This window comes from Aedes albopictus, chromosome 2, assembly GCF_035046485.1.
Source record: "Aedes albopictus strain Foshan chromosome 2, AalbF5, whole genome shotgun sequence".
NCBI classification, from domain to species: Eukaryota; Metazoa; Arthropoda; class Insecta; order Diptera; family Culicidae; genus Aedes; species Aedes albopictus.
Window position 1 is genome coordinate 406,697,899 of NC_085137.1, and position 16,913 is coordinate 406,714,811.

At 40.6% G+C, this 16,913-nt stretch overlaps 1 protein-coding gene across 1 annotated transcript in view; it reads right to left on the reverse strand.

Moving 5' to 3' along the window:
• Window positions 1-16,913, reverse strand: part of LOC109410226 (uncharacterized) — a 65,641-nt gene that overhangs the window by 23,350 nt on the left and 25,378 nt on the right. Inside the window, exon 4 of the mRNA XM_062853377.1 lies at window positions 15,577-15,898. Within this exon, the coding sequence (XP_062709361.1) occupies window positions 15,577-15,898 (322 nt within the window). The remainder of the gene's footprint in view (window positions 1-15,576; window positions 15,899-16,913) is intronic.

The following is a 16,913-nucleotide window of genomic DNA, read 5'->3' on the forward strand; positions in this document are numbered from 1 at the left end:
TTGGATTGTGCCTCCTTACGTGGAGCATAAATTTATGCTCCAGACAAAATATTCACCAACACAGTCGTGAAATTTGAATGTTTACCTCTTTACGAGGGATATTGGTGCAAAACGCTTGTATCACATTTATCTAATTTAGATCTCATAAAAATGTTGATCATGAAAAAGCGGCATATTTGATAATTTTCAATTTGAGAGTGTCAATGTTTAGGTAAAGTTCCTACGGAGAGTAGGAATTGTTTGTGAAAAGACACACAATACCTCTTTTCGCAAACATTGTTCGCCAAAGTGCGTTTTTCCTTATTTTCTCCCGTTTCTGTATAGAGGGAATGTTGGTATTAGTGAGCTCTGGTTGCGCATGATAAGCGGCATCAAAATCAGATCACCATAGCACCCCCGTGTGTTACACTAAGACAGCCCGTTATTTTGCCAAAACCTGCTGTGAGGTAGCACTACAAGCGCATATACGGGTAATTAGCATTAAACGCCTTGTCGTAAAGGCTATTATAATGCTGAAGAAATGCTATTTTAAATGCTTACTGGTTACTTGGGTAATCAACAATAGTAGGCCACAATACTCGGTTTGTGGCTGCCGCTATCCATCCTCGATCGCGCCCAATGCTCGCCAGGTCACGCTCCACCTGATCCGCCCATCGTGCTCTCTGCGCTCCACGCCTTCTTGTGCCAACCGGATCAGTTGCAAACACCAGCTTTGCAGGGTTGTTGTCCGGCATTCTTGCAACATGCCCTGTCCACCGTATCCTTCCGGCTTTGGCTACCTTCTGGATGCTGGGTTCGCCGTAAAGTGCTGCGAGCTCGTGGTTCATCCTTGCCGCCACACACCGTTCTCCTGCACACCACCGAAGATCGTTCTTAGCACGCGTCGCTCGAAAACTCCGAGTGCTTGTAGGTCCTCCTCGAGCATTGTCCATGTCTCGTGCCCGTAGAGGATCGCCGGTCTTATTAGCGTTTTGTACATGGCGCCTTTGGTGCGTGGGTGAATCTTTTTCGACCGCAGTTTCTTCTGGAGCCCGTAGTAGGCCCGACTTCCGCTGATGATGCGCCTTCGAATTTCACGGCTCACGTTGTTGTCAGCTGTCAGTAAGGATCCGAGATAGACGAATTCCTCCACCACCTCGAAAGTATCCCCGTCTATCGTAACATTACTACCCAGACGGATCCGGTCGTGTTCGGTTCCGCCTACCAGCATGTACTTTGTTTTTGAGGCATTCATCACCAGTCCGACCTTTGCTGCTTCGCGTTTCAGGCAGGTATACAGCTCTGCCACCGTTCCAAATGTTCTTGCAATAATGTCCATGTCGTCCGCAAAGCACACAAATTGACCGGATTTTGTGAAAATCGTTCCCCGGCTGTTGAGCCCGGCTCGTCGCATCACACCTTCCAGAGCGATGTTGAAGAGTAGGCATGAGAGTCCGTCACCTTGTCGCAGTCCCCGGCGAGATTCGAATGAACTGGATAGTTCACCCGAAACCCTTACGCAGTTTTGCACACCGTCCATCGTTGCTTTAATCAGTCTAGTCAGCTTCCCAGGAAAGTCGTTTTCGTCAATGATTTTCCATAGCTCTGCGCAGTCGATACTGTCGTATGCCGCTTTGAAGTCTATGAACAGGTGATGCGTTGGGACCTTGTATTCATGGCATTTCTGGAGGATTTGCCATACGGTAAAGATCTGGTCCGTTGTCGACCGGCCGTCAATGAAGCTGATAACTTCCCACGAACTCATTAATTTTAGGTGACAGACGACGGAAGATGATCTGGGATAGCACTTTGTAGGCAGCAATTAAAATAGTGATCGCCTGAAGTTCTCACATTCCAAATGGTCGCCTTTCTTGTGAATGGGGCAGATTACCCCTTCCTTCCACTCCTCCGGTAGCTGTTCGGTTTCCCAGATCCTGACTATCAGCCGATGCAGACAGGTGGCCAACTTTTCTGGGCCCATCTTGATGAGTTCAGCTGCGATACCATCCTTACCAGCTGCTTTGTTGGTTTTGAGCTGGTGAATGGCATCCTTAACTTCCCTCAGCGTGGGAGTTAGTTCATTTCCGTCCTCCGCTGCACTGGCGTCGTCCTTTCTTCCGTTGCCGTGGGCTCCCGTGCCTACGTTCTCCACGCCGTTCAGGTGCTGATCGAAGTGCTGCTTCCACCTTTCGATCACCTCACGTCCGTCCGTCAAGATGCCTCCGTCTTTATCCCTGCATATTTCGGCTCGCGGCACGAAGCCGTTGCGGGGTGCGTTGAGCTTCTGATAGAACTTCCATGTTTCTTGGGAACGGCACAGCAGTTCCATTTTTTTTCACACTCCGCTTTTTCCAGGCGGCGCTTTTTCTCCCGAAAGAGTCGGGTCTGCTGTTTCCGCTTCTGTTTGTAACGTTCCACGTTCTGTCGAGTCCCTTGCTGCAGCATTATCGCCCTCGCTGCGTTCTTCTCCTCCAAAACCGTTCTGCACTCTTCGTCGAACCATTCGTTCCGTCGATTCCGTTCCACGTGCCCGATGGTGCTCTCTGCTGCGTCGTTGATGGCTGCTTTCACTGTACTCCAGCAGTCCTCTAGAGGGGCCTCATCGAGCTCGCCCTCGTCTGGCAACGCGGCTTCGAGATTCTGCGCGTATGCTGAGGCGACATCCGATTGCTTCAGTCGCTCTAGGTTGTAGCGTGGCGGTCGCCGGTATCGTACATTGTTGATGACGGAGAGTTTTGGGCGCAGTTTGACCACCATCAGATAGTGATCGGAGTCGATGTTGGTGCCACGATAGGTCCTGACGTTGATAAAATCGGAGAAGTGCCGTCCGTCAATCAGAACGTGGTCGATTTGAGATTTCGTCTGCTGTGGTGATCTCCAAGTGTAACGATAAGGGAGGCTGTGTTGAAAAAAGGTGCTACGTATGGGTTTTCGTTCGTCTGCTGGTGGGCGCTGAACTTACCAATCGTCGGTCTGAATTCCTCCTCCTGGCCTACCTGAGCATTCAAATCTCCTATGATGACCTTGACGTCGTGGCTTGGGCAGCGATCGTACTCGCGTTCGAGCTGCGCGTAAAATGTGTTCTTGTCATCATCAGTACTTCCGGAGTGTGGGCTGTGCACGTTTATTATGCTGAAGCTGAAGAATCGGCCCCTGATCCTCAACCTGCACATTCTATCGTCGATCGGCCACCAACCGGTCACGTGCCTCAACTTGTCACTCATCACGATTAAAGCTGTTTCCAGCTCGCGTGTGTTGCCGCAGTTCTGGTAGATGGTATGATTACCTCTAAACGTTCGCACCATGGATCCTGTCCAACGCACCTCCTGCAACGCTACGATGTCGAACCCGCGATCCTTCAGTAGATCGGCGAGTATGCGGGTGCTCCCAATGAAGTTGAGAGATCGGCAATTCCACGTACCGAGTTTACAATCGCAAGTTCTTTTCGTTCGCTGGGGTCGTTGCTGTTGGTCTCGGTTCGTATTATTCTGTTGCTGATTTTCCGTTACAATGTTTTTTTTACGGCTGGCTCGTAGGGCCTGACACCCACCCCCTACTTTCCGGAGGACCATAGTGCACAGTTGAGCTTAGAGCCCTTCCCTGGCACTCGGACGTAGATCAGCCGCCCCTAACATAGGATCAGACGCTGCTGTGAGCCGCTCCTCCTGGAGAACAGACGCTCAGGTGTGCCGCATCAAAACCCACCCCCCCCCCCTCCCTGTCAGCCTATGACCAAAGTTCCCACCGGGGATGGTTACCCGATCTTCTCTAAGGTTGCTCATAGTTTCCGGCCGGTACCGCGTCCAGTAGGGATAGGAATTGCTGGGCAGAGGCTAGTGGATCACAATGGGATCTGAATTGCGCAGCATATCCAGCATTTACCGTGCCAATACATATTTTTTTTTTTTTTTTTTTTTTTTTGCTAGGTTTCTAGCTGCACTCTGAATAGAGTTGAAACCTCTACACTAGACCCGAAGATAGAAAAGAGTACGTAATCTTTCAGAAGCAGTTTGCCAGCCGTACGCGGAAAATGATATCCATTAAGACACTGTTGCCTACTGACTCAGAAAGTTACGGTAGAAGGTTGGAAAGTTTTCAATTGGTCAGTCATTCAGGATTTGCCTATGTAGTGTTATGGTCACACGGTTTGTGTTTGTCTCCTTGTTTGATTTTGTGGTATGGTTAAATATGTTTTTCTCCTCGTTAAGTCATTTGTCGTATGTTGTTTTTTTCATCGAATCAATCGAACCCTGTATGTTAAAATATAGTCGATTCTGTGTCAAATTGTTTTCTTGATTTCGCTAATCGTTTTCTACTTCTCTGTGTTCATCTCTTGTGTCCTTAAATTGTCATCGGTCCAAACTCCACAGAAACATGTAACTGAACTTCTGAACATCTAAGAGATAATCAAAAATACGCCAAGTTGGTCAGTTGATTGCAATAAAATTTTAAAATAATAAAGATTTCATGTCAACTTTCATCTCGCTACAAATACTATTAAAAATATTCAAATTCGTTCAATTGTCCTATCGGTCCTACCTAGATGAACCATGTCATTTTCTCAAACGTAGCCTAGAAATGTCAACCTAGTCATACACAAGTAACGTTGTTCAGTTAATATAAAGCAGTCAGTTTTTGTCCAAAATGTCACGTCGAACGCATTCCCTGGGCTTGGATTATATCTTCCAGGAAGCTTTGATTTCAGGCATGTGGTCGATGGCCTTTGCAGTAATGATTGGAATAGCTGAATGTATAATCAATGGCAAACAATTCTGTAAGAATCAGATCTTCAAGTCATCTGATATAGTTATACTGATCATGACGCTGCATAGTATATCGAACATTTGTCGAAGTCATTTATGTGCCGGGAAAATATAATTCCAAGTTGGAGAGAATATTACAAACTGAGGGAGGGTAATAGGCCCAGTCAGACCCCTGAATGGGCAATGTGGGTTAGTTTATGGGAATGCCATTGAAAGTTTGTAATATTCTCCGAGGCTTTCGAAATCCAACAGGGCGCGTCCCCGGGTTGCGGATAGGGGGAAAAGGGAGATTTTTCACATTTGTACTGTAATCAGCCAATGTGATATTATCTCCTATGGTGTTGTAGTGCGAATGAATGATCTCATTCTATGGGAATTCGAACCTTGTAATGTATTGTTTATCAACTTCAATTTTCCAAGCTTGATAAGGTTTTGAAGACAAACATGAGATGAGAGAATTGCCTAATAGGAAAGTCACATCAGCAAAGCTTTTACATATGCAAATGCTATCCATGGGGTCATGTCTAGCATTTAATATGTATGGCAATGACTGATTCTTACCTAGCAGGGGTACTACAAGACCACGCGGACAATTCGATTAAAGGCTTAATTGGGGATAATATATTTTCCAGAACTGAAGGGACATTTTTTCCGGGGTGACTGGCGAGTCGGAGAGGGTAGAAGTTTCCGTTTGTTATAATTGACAAAATAAACAATCGGGCACTTTTTCTTTCTATGACTTGCTTGGTATTTTGTGAATTATTGTTTTTTGGTTTTGGAAGGTATGCGATTCACTATTGAGCCTTAAAATTATTTTGCATCTGAATAGCATTGATATCGTCAAGTCTACACCAACACCCTAATCCCACACCAAAATACCCATTTCCTATCCCATGGCGTTTATGTGGTCAGCAAAGACTATTCAGCCATTACCCCTCCTTATCATCGGCTTTGGACTGACTTGCGCTCTCATTGCCCCACCAAATGCTGCAAAATGAAAATGAAAATGAAAATGAAAATGAAAAATGTCACGTCGAACGCATTGACGTCAACAATGCGTTTAAGTGTTCGCACGTTAGCTTTGAATCTATCAGCACAATTAAGTGCTGCAAATCTCCTTCCCACTATTGATTCTTCGGTCGATTTTTATTGCTTTATTTAAAGAAAATATGACCAACTAACATTGTAAAAATTCGAAAAAGCGACTATGACATTAATAAATTACTATGTAATAAAAATCAACCGAGAAACGTGGGAAATAAAGCCCAAACAACATTTTGAAGTCAGATGGCTGTAAAAGGTTCCAAAACCTGTCACAAATCCTATAATATTTTTATTAGGATTTGTAGCGATCATCAAAACCTTCTCAAATCCAACCGACTTGGAACTATTGCTTGGGAATAGACTCTACTGAGCCCCGGCGGTTCCTCCTGTTTATCGAGCATGTCTGATGCATATGATCAGCCATACTCCATCTGCAGCAGCCGGTTCGTGATGAACCGTTGGAGGCGCATTAAAGTGTTAAAAAGGGTGATATGTTTCACTAAAGAACACTACATTACAATAATCAAAATGAAACTCCTTCACTTTAATACCGTCAACCCCTGCGAACTTGGCCAGGGACCGTGCCAATACATATTTGAAACAAACCAAATTAATCCACCTAGCGGTGATAGTGCCTTCCTCGCCGAATTTGCTCTCACGATCTTTCCGTCGACGTAAGCCAAAGTGTTTTGAATCCTGAGACTTTATAAGAAAAGCGAGCATTTTATCAAAGCCATAATTGAATTGATTCAAAACTTATTGATGGCACATAGTCCGACGTTATGTTCAACGTATAAGCAGAGCTGAAAAATATCAGACCTCTCAGTTGACTACTTGAGCACCTTCACTAACACTGCAGGCCGATCCATATCAAGACAATATGTACTTACAAGTCAAGATATAACCTTTTACACCATCACAGATCACTTTGCGATCTTCGACAATGTTTTTTTCTGCACACTTGAGGCAATATTTTATTGTCAATTTCTTGATTTTGCTTTGGCTGACCAAGCCATGTGGGAAATTACACTGTTGAAAATGCTTTGACATCCATGTGCACAACAGAACATGTGCTCGATGAACAAATTGAGATTTGAAATTATGAAAAGAAATCCACGTACTCCGGTGAGACTCGAACTCACGACTCCCAATTCGCTAGACGGGCGCTTCTATTCCTTCAAGCTACGGAGTCACTCGACTATCTCCGTCGCCAGCAGGCCTAGAACTGAACTCGATTCCACAATCGCACATGGTTATCTTCTTTTCACAATCCAAACCCCCTTCGGATGGGATTAGATGAACATCTAACACATTGTCTGTTGTGCACATGTATGTCAAAGCGGGAGAGGAAGTTATTTTTAATTGTCGAGAGCTTCGGGCACTGCCTTCCAATCACTTATTGGTATGGCAATTAGTGTGCAGTCGGACTCTCGACGGGTCGGTCCTCGGCCGACCGAATACGGTAAGGGTGACCGTAGCACCTTACAAATGTCAATTTCTTGATTTTGCTTTGGCTGACCAAGCCATGTGGGAAATTACACTGTTGAAAATGCTTTGACATCCATGTGCACAACAGAACATGTGCTCGATGAACAAATTGAGATTTGAAATTATGAAAAGAAATCCACGTACTCCGGTGAGACTCGAACTCACGACTCCCAATTCGCTAGACGGGCGCTTCTATTCCTTCAAGCTACGGAGTCACTCGACTATCTCCGTCGCCAGCAGGCCTAGAACTGATGTGTTAGATGTTCATCTAATCCCATCCGAAGGGGGTTTGGATTGTGAAAAGAAGATAACCATGTGCGATTGTGGAATCGAGTTCAGTTCTAGGCCTGCTGGCGACGGAGATAGTCGAGTGACTCCGTAGCTTGAAGGAATAGAAGCGCCCGTCTAGCGAATTGGGAGTCGTGAGTTCGAGTCTCACCGGAGTACGTGGATTTCTTTTCATAATTTCAAATCTCAATTTGTTCATCGAGCACATGTTCTGTTGTGCACATGGATGTCAAAGCATTTTCAACAGTGTAATTTCCCACATGGCTTGGTCAGCCAAAGCAAAATCAAGAAATTGACATTTGTAAGGTGCTACGGTCACCCTTACCGTATTCGGTCGGCCGAGGACCGACCCGTCGAGAGTCCGACTGCACACTAATTGCCATACCAATAAGTGATTGGAAGGCAGTGCCCGAAGCTCTCGACAATTAAAAATAACTTCCTCTCCCGCTTTGACATACATGTGCACAACAGACAATGTGTTAGATGTTCATCTAATCCCATCCGAAGGGGGTTTGGATTGTGAAAAGAAGATAACCATGTGCGATTGTGGAATCGAGTTCAGTTCTAGGCCTGCTGGCGACGGAGATAGTCGAGTGACTCCGTAGCTTGAAGGAATAGAAGCGCCCGTCTAGCGAATTGGGAGTCGTGAGTTCGAGTCTCACCGGAGTACGTGGATTTCTTTTCATAATTTCAAATCTCAATTTGTTCATCGAGCACATGTTCTGTTGTGCACATGGATGTCAAAGCATTTTCAACAGTGTAATTTCCCACATGGCTTGGTCAGCCAAAGCAAAATCAAGAAATTGACATTTGTAAGGTGCTACGGTCACCCTTACCGTATTCGGTCGGCCGAGGACCGACCCGTCGAGAGTCCGACTGCACACTAATTGCCATACCAATAAGTGATTGGAAGGCAGTGCCCGAAGCTCTCGACAATTAAAAATAACTTCCTCTCCCGCTTTGACATACATGTGCACAACAGACAATGTGTTAGATGTTCATCTAATCCCATCCGAAGGGGGTTTGGATTGTGAAAAGAAGATAACCATGTGCGATTGTGGAATCGAGTTCAGTTCTAGGCCTGCTGGCGACGGAGATAGTCGAGTGACTCCGTAGCTTGAAGGAATAGAAGCGCCCGTCTAGCGAATTGGGAGTCGTGAGTTCGAGTCTCACCGGAGTACGTGGATTTCTTTTCATAATTTCAAATCTCAATTTGTTCATCGAGCACATGTTCTGTTGTGCACATGGATGTCAAAGCATTTTCAACAGTGTAATATTTTATTATCATATCATAGGTTACAGGGTCTCCATTTAGCCTAGTGGTTAGGGCTATGGATCGCCAATCCGGAGACGGCGGGTTCGATTCGCGTTCCGGTCGGGGAAATTTTCTTGACTCCCTGGGCATAGAGTAGGGTGGGGCGGGGCAAGATGGGTCAGTGCCATTTTCGGACGCATTACACATGTTTTGATTATATTAATAATTTTGTTAAATGACCAGCATGAATATACAAAAGTTTGGGGCATCGGTTGAAAAATTATTCACTCTCATTGGAAATAAAAAATAAAATGGTTTTTAGCCATTTTTCTTATGCGATACATTCCATATAATCTCCATATAAACGGTTGCGGGGCAAGATGGGTCACCTTCAATTCTGATCGTATTTTTGGAGCATTCAAAAGTTATTTATGTTTTATTACAAGACTATCTCATAAATGACTTCAATCAAGCGGAATGAACGCTCAAAATTATAACACAAAATTATGATATTTTTTTAGTGAAAACATCGATTTTCAAGTCGCCTCAGGACCACTCAAATCGTAAAGTTCTTTGTATTCCAAATAAATTTATAAAATGTTTACTAGTAGCTCTTGTTTACTCAGTATGGATATGGAGCATATATGAATGCGAAACAAATCTTATATTTTGACGTTTTTCGTTAAGAAAATGTGAATTGCTTAGAAAGTGACCCATCTTGCCCCGCACTTTTTTCACGGCGCCAAATCGATCACTTTTTAAAACTGCTTGTTTAACAGCATATTTTGTATTTAATAAACATTCTACAGGTATACCTCGATTAAGTGGACCCTCGATTATATAGACCCTCGATTTTATGTACATTTTACCTCGATTTTATGTACATTTTTTTCAAATGATAAAATTTGTAATATTCTATCAGTTCAATACTTGCAATTTGTATCATGATGACTTATAATGCAGGGGTTTTCAGCCCTTTTGACACGCGGAGCACTTTATATCAACAATTTATTTTGTGGAGCACCCATATTAGGCCCATATGACAAGATGTGTGATAAATTATTTCTAGTGCTGTCATGGTAGAATCAGAGCTAGTTAGTCAAGGTCCCCGATTCCAGCCTCCCATTCAGGTGTACATTTCCAAGGATGAATTCCTGGAGGAATCTCTGAAGGAACCGCTTGAGCAATTCCTGAAGGGACTGCTAGATCAACTATTGAAAGAATTGATTGATTTGTCTTTATTAGAGAGACTTTCAGCCCTTGGCTGGTTCGTCTCTAACTATTGAAAGAATCCATGGAACAACTTTTGAAGAAATCCCTGCCGAAATTTCTGAAGTAATTATAGTAATATTCAAGAAGTCTCTAAAGTATCGCTGAAGAAATTTCAGAAGGAATTAAAAAAAAACTGAAGAAAATTCTAAATAAATTTTTGAATAAAATTCTGAAAAAAAACGAATATTTTTAGAATCAATAGATGGATTTTCTAAAGAAGTTCCGGAAGGAATAACTGGAAACTCCTGGTGGAATACCTAACAATATCTCTTGAGATATTTTTGAAAAAAAAATCCTGGAGAAATCCCCAAATAAAAATCCTAAACATTTTTTTAAAGAATTCCCTGATAAATCCATAGAGAAATTCTTAGAGGTATGCTTGGAGGAAATCCTGAAATAATTTTTAAGAAGATACATAGAGGAATACTCTGTTATTCTGTTATTCTGTTATAATCAACGCACCCCCTGGCCGTGACCAATCTGCGTTGTTTCGCTGGGCGATACGTCTACCAGTAGACTTGTATCTGCCCTATGCTAAACCGATTAGCATATCAAGTCCTTTCCACTGATGAGTAGGCTCGAATGTCCCGCCCCTCCCTATAACCCATAGGGGGAAATAAGGAGTTTCCAGTTTCAAGTATTGTATTGATTATGACACCAACTCTTTCTATTCCTTGGGAAAAAAATCACTAGACTTGGATTATCGGACTACTATTAATAATGAACATAATTAAGATACAAGTTTACATAAACAATTGTAAAAGCAGTGTTAGATACTTTAAAGTGAATTGAAAAATGTGAATAAGATAAATTGTAAACTATTTCGCGGCGACACGAATGCTTCAATAGTGTCATAAATAAAGGCGCAAACAAACAAATAATTGATATTGAAGTATGCATATTGCATTATCTATGAGCAAAGTAGTAGAAAGAGTTGGGTGCCTGATTATAAAATTGTTGTACTTATCTTGTGTGTTTCGGACAAGTCCCGTTTGTGTTGGCCATTAGGACACTTCTTGCTTCAAAACGGTCGTTTCTGGAATGGAAAGAGAATAATTGGCCGCACAACTCTGCAAATGGGCGGCCCGCACATATTAGTATAATGTTGCAATGATTGAAAATAATAGAGTATAATTGTTAATCTATATGAATACTGCTACTATAGCGTGTTTGTTGTAAATTTGTTATTAAGTGAAGCCTCCAGTAATTCAAAATTTAATGTAGCGAAGATCTTGAGTGGATTGGATAGCATTAATTGATAATGATAGTGATTATTTTAATATGGTTTAGCAAAAATTACTATTCAAATATTTTAAATCGGATTCGTCAATAAAATTATTGTTCATAAATAATTAACCATGCGAATAATAATATGATATAAGAGCTCTCGTGTTTCAATCAATGCTGTCATACTATGTACCAAATCTTACAAAGAGGATTGAGGAAGTTATATAGATATTGGTTATATGAACCAATCAAATGGATAGTGTAACTACAGAAAACTACAGAAGAGTTAGTGGTATTTGTATTATTGAAGTGATATACCTAATGGGTGCCCCAGAAATAAAAATCCATTAATTTGATTCAACTAGGTGTTTGTTCATAAATCACATATACTTCATGAGGAGAGGCAAAGTTGTAACTTCATGCAATTTTGGTTTTGCATGGACAAAATTTTATGAAGGTTCGGTCTATATGTTTATGAACGGACTCTAATATATGGATTTGCAGCATAGCTGAGCCTTTCCGTCATAAGACTGACGAAAACCAATAGTTTGTAATGAAATTGTCCGCGTGGATTTGTAGTACTGAATCAATCGCTCGACATGACCCTATGTCTCACATACGATTATGCTAATGACTCATTAAAAGATTAAAATCTGATACTCATCTCATGTTTGTCTTCAAAACCTTGTCATATTTAGAAAATGTATGCCTTTAAGGTTTAGCTCTTACAGGGGATAGACAAAATGATCGGGACAGGCAAAATTGTCACTTTTCAAAAAATGTCCAATTAGCTGTAACTTTTCGGAAAGTGCATCAAATATTCTCAAATTTTGACTGTAAGTTATTAAACTAGTTGTGTATCAGTGGACAGAATTTGGAAAAGATCGGGCTATTCTGCACGAAGTTATAATCATTTTAGAAAAAGATAGAATTATCCGATAGCCAACTTTGAGCTGTTATATCTCCGAATTCAAAAAACCGAATGCAATGAAATTTTGTTCATTTATGACTTATATAATGAGCTCTTAAAAACGTTTGACTAAATTTGAAATTATTAACAAGAGAAAAAATTATAGCGATTTCATTGATTTTATGATTTTTAAGCAAATTGGTCTATTTTTAAAATGCATCCCATTACTTTTTTAATGAATTGCCGCCTATGTTGTTATTTTCTTTCAGAACATATCTGTATTCAAGATAATCAGAGGGAATTTAAATGAACTATTATAAGCATCTTGAATTTTGAAACGATCTTGAAATTTGGATAATTTGGTGTTTTATTAGAAAAACAATCTAATCGTTATAACTTTCCTCCATATTAAGAATTTTAAGTTATGCCGAAAGTTTTTCAAAGCTCATTATATAAGTCATAAATGGTCAAAATTTCATTGCATTCGGTTCATTGAATCCGGAGATATAACAGCTCAAAGTTGGCTATCGGATAATTATACCTTTTTTTTGAATCTTTATAACTTCGTGCAGAAAGGTTCGATCTTTTTTAAATTCTGTCCACTGATACACAAATAGTTGATCTACTTACAGTCAAAATTTGAGAATATTTGATGTACTTTTCGAAAAGTTACAGCCATTTGAAATTTTTTTGAGAAGGGAAAATTTTGCCTGTCCCGATCATTTTGTCTATCCCCTGTAAGCTATCTTAATAATTTTACTATTTACTGACTAGATAGCCAAAGTTAGAATTCACAGAGAATGAGATCATTTATAGTACTACAGCACCATAGGAGATCACTCACACTGCGTTTTCATAGAACGGCATTTTGTTCTACTAATAACAAACAGATGCTACTGATCTCCCTTAGCATAGATCCGCAGCCTAATGCACGCGCCCTGTCGGATTTCATAAGCCTCGGAGATTACTATCCCACATTATTGTCCCATCAAGGGTCTGACTGGGCTCATAACCCCCCTCAGTGGTAATATTCTCACCAGCTTGGAATTGTATTTTCCCGGTACCTACATAAGTGATTTTGACAACATATCGTTACACTATGCCGTAGTACAATTGAAATCACTATATCAGAGGATTGAATTATCTGATAAAATTTACCATTGAATCTACATTCAGTTCAACCAATCAACACTGCAAAGCACAATGGTCATATGACGAAAATCAATGCTTCCTGGAAGATATAAACCAAGCCCAGGGAAAATTTTACCCAATAATTTTAGACTCAAAAGGGGATTGAAAAGCCTTTGTTCGGGGTTGATGCGATTAAGTTTAAATTCTCCCATACAACGTTGACTCATCCTACTGTATATTATCGTCGCAGAACCAAATCTGCGCAAAGTTGCAGATGCGAAATAAATTTGAACCGATTAATCAGTGAGGTCATTATTTCTCGTCTGTCAAGGACGATTGATACGTATTAAGACAAACTTTCCACTGTATCTGCCAGCAATAACCGGTCGTCACAGGAATGTAACGACTACGGCTAGTGCTTTACAATACAGCTGGGAAACAAAACTAGAGTAACACCTGGCCACAATAATGCATGAAGCACTAAAGCGGAACGGAAGGCTTGATGAGGGATTCCCCGCCACTAATCTGAAAATAATCTGTTGAAATTCAAAAAGAGATTCCTTGCCGTATCCCAGGAGAAATTTAATTGAATATTGGTTGAATCTCTTTTTTTTATTCCTTGTTGAATCTTTTAAAAACAGCCTCGCTAAATCGCATGTCGTTTTCATAGTATCTAACTAATGGAAAAAAATGTATGATTGAATCACTGGATGATCATCTGAAGAAGAATATGTACCTACAATGAGGAGAAGCTTAAACTCAATCAAAAAGAGGTACATGATTGCGTGGAAAGACAGAGGTAATCCATTTGATGTCGATATTGCATTGGCGAAGCTAGCTTTTTTTCTTACTCACTCTCCTGAAAAAAAAAAAACGAGAAAGAGCGGGATGCAAGAGGGGGCCTGTACATTCACAACACTTGTGACGTTCGAGAGAATTAGATGAACATTGCACAAGATTGAGGTAGATAAGCTTCTAATATAACCTAGGCGCCTAGGCGCTAGAGGGAAGCTACGCTGTGGCCATCATTTCGCCTTCATCATAGCATAAGACTTAGGGGGTTAGGGGGCAAGTTGGCCACCCTAAGCTTAGGCCTCGAAGGAGCAGTAACTATAATGAAAATATATTTAATTAACAATCATCCACTTCATTTCATATCTTTTCTACACTCTTAACACAAAAAAGCATTTTATTTTGCACTTTAAATGGTAAATAAATTCATTTTAAAAATGAGTGTTTTAACATGAAAATTTAGCTATATGGGGCAAGACGGCCACCCCCTCGGGGCAAGTTGGCCACAGCGCTTAATTTTGACAATTAGTGTGTTTTAATACCTAGGTAAATGAAATACATCAAGATCGAATAATTCGCAACTCCTTCCATACAGAGGGTTCGATTTTTACAAATATTTTCTTTATGATAATGCTTGAAACAAAATTCATAGACATTTCTTTGAAAATTTGCAATGATTTATTGTATTTTTTTTAGCAAATGTGCTTTTCTCAAAACAATTATGTACAGATGCATAAGTGCTCTCTCCTTGCAATATTTTACACATAAACTTATTGTAGCAAGAACTTTAGTAGTAATATTAACTATAATTTTCTTGCCTCAAACCAAAATATTCAAGATGCAAAACCCCTTCTCAATAGCAAATAGCCCCAAAGTTGTGCTGAAGCAGCATATCCGTCGCAATCAATTTTCCTAGCACCAGCTGGTATAGAAAATTTGTTTGCTGCAGTTTTGCATAATCTCTGGACTTCGTAAGAAGTTTTGAGACTGTTTAAAGTTAGTTTCATGCAGGTGGCCATCTTGCCCCGAATAATTACGTTATTTATGTATTTTTTTATAAGTTATAATGAATTGAAAATATCTGACTTTTTTTTCTTGGTTCAACAACAACCATATATAGGCACTATTAAAAATAAAATTTGATATATAAACGACGATATTTCATTATTTACCTTTAAAATCATATGACCGATTATTATAAGAAAACCCTGTTTTTAAACACTCAAACTTCAAACACTAATTTACAGTGGATTTTTTGAACTAATTGTAACTTTTTTGCATATTATAAACATGGTTCATTGTTTATAATCATCATCAACTCAAAAAATATTTTTATGTTGCGAAGTAATGCGTAAAACACACGGTGGCCATCTTGCCCCACAACCCCCTAGGTACTAAGAAATTAATAAAAAATATATTATACCCACCTTGTCCAAAGTGGCCCCCGGTGGCAGAATGTCGAAGAGAAACTCCTCAATGCTGTCTCCATCGAACTCCTGGTCGGTCGCGTCGGTAGGAATCAGTACCTGGCGGTATTTTTTTGGCATGAGGCACAACCGGCAAACGTGTGGAAAGCGCTTCAACCGAAACAGGGTGGAGGTTGACTTTGCGTTATCTGGATGATCCGTACCGTCCGTGCACTTCAGCACGTCCTCTATCAGCTTTCGCATCTGCTCTTGGGCCTTTATTGGGCAAAGCTTAGCTTTGTCCGTCGTAGAGCTTTGATGGTCTTGGAGATCACTTCGTTTCCTGAAAATCAAAATCAATTAAACTACCTACTTGCAGTTGCACAGAAAAACGAATTCTATCGACTACCCATCGTCCGCGGCCTCGAACAGTGTTGGTATCGCCGATGCCAGAAGATTCCTTTGTCCTTCCGTTTGCTGGAAGCATTCCAGTGTAAAATGATCGGAGCATATTTGAGCCGAATCCAAAACAATGTCCCGCTCCAAGATGCTGCTGTCCGCAAATCTTAGAGCTGACATCCATTCCGAGCGGATGGTCACGTCTCTTGGGAAGCTGTGTCCGGTGTATGAAGACGACTGCAAGCAAAAATTGTTCCCACATGTTGACACTATACACTTGCTGCTATCACTACTGGAGATGTTTTCCGGTGACTTCATTGTTTTGTACAAATGAATAACTTTATTCGATATTTTTCGAATGATTCTTTGATGGGTAAAGTTATTATAATAAAAATTACTAAAATATGTTTGTAATCCGAACAACTTGACGATGTTTCGCAACAAAACAATAAACAAAACCTGCGAAAGACCACGACGACGTCGATGCTTCAAATGACGGCGTCGCACAGTGAAATTAAAGGATAAGGACTTGGACAAAATTTAATTAAATGAAACCAAAAGGAGTAAAAAAAACAAGCTGGACAAAATTTAATACCTACCCTGATAAAAATTTACAATAAAATCACCATAAACTACCATTGAATAATGATAAATTTGACTATTCAACAACAAATTATATTGTGTACGTATTTTCCTGCTGAAAATGGTGTATTGGAACTACAATACGTGTACAATAAAATCAATGGCACTAAAGATTTCAATAATAAAAACACCATAAGTTGAATGGTAGTTGACTTGATTTTTTTCCAGAAAATTTGGATTTTTTATGGTAAAGATACATAACAACCCCCCATTTTCTATTGTAAAAGTGACATTTACAATACATGCTATGGTGGAAAACCATAAGATCTGTTGTTACTCTATCGTTTTAAACAATTGAATTAATGGTAAGTACCATT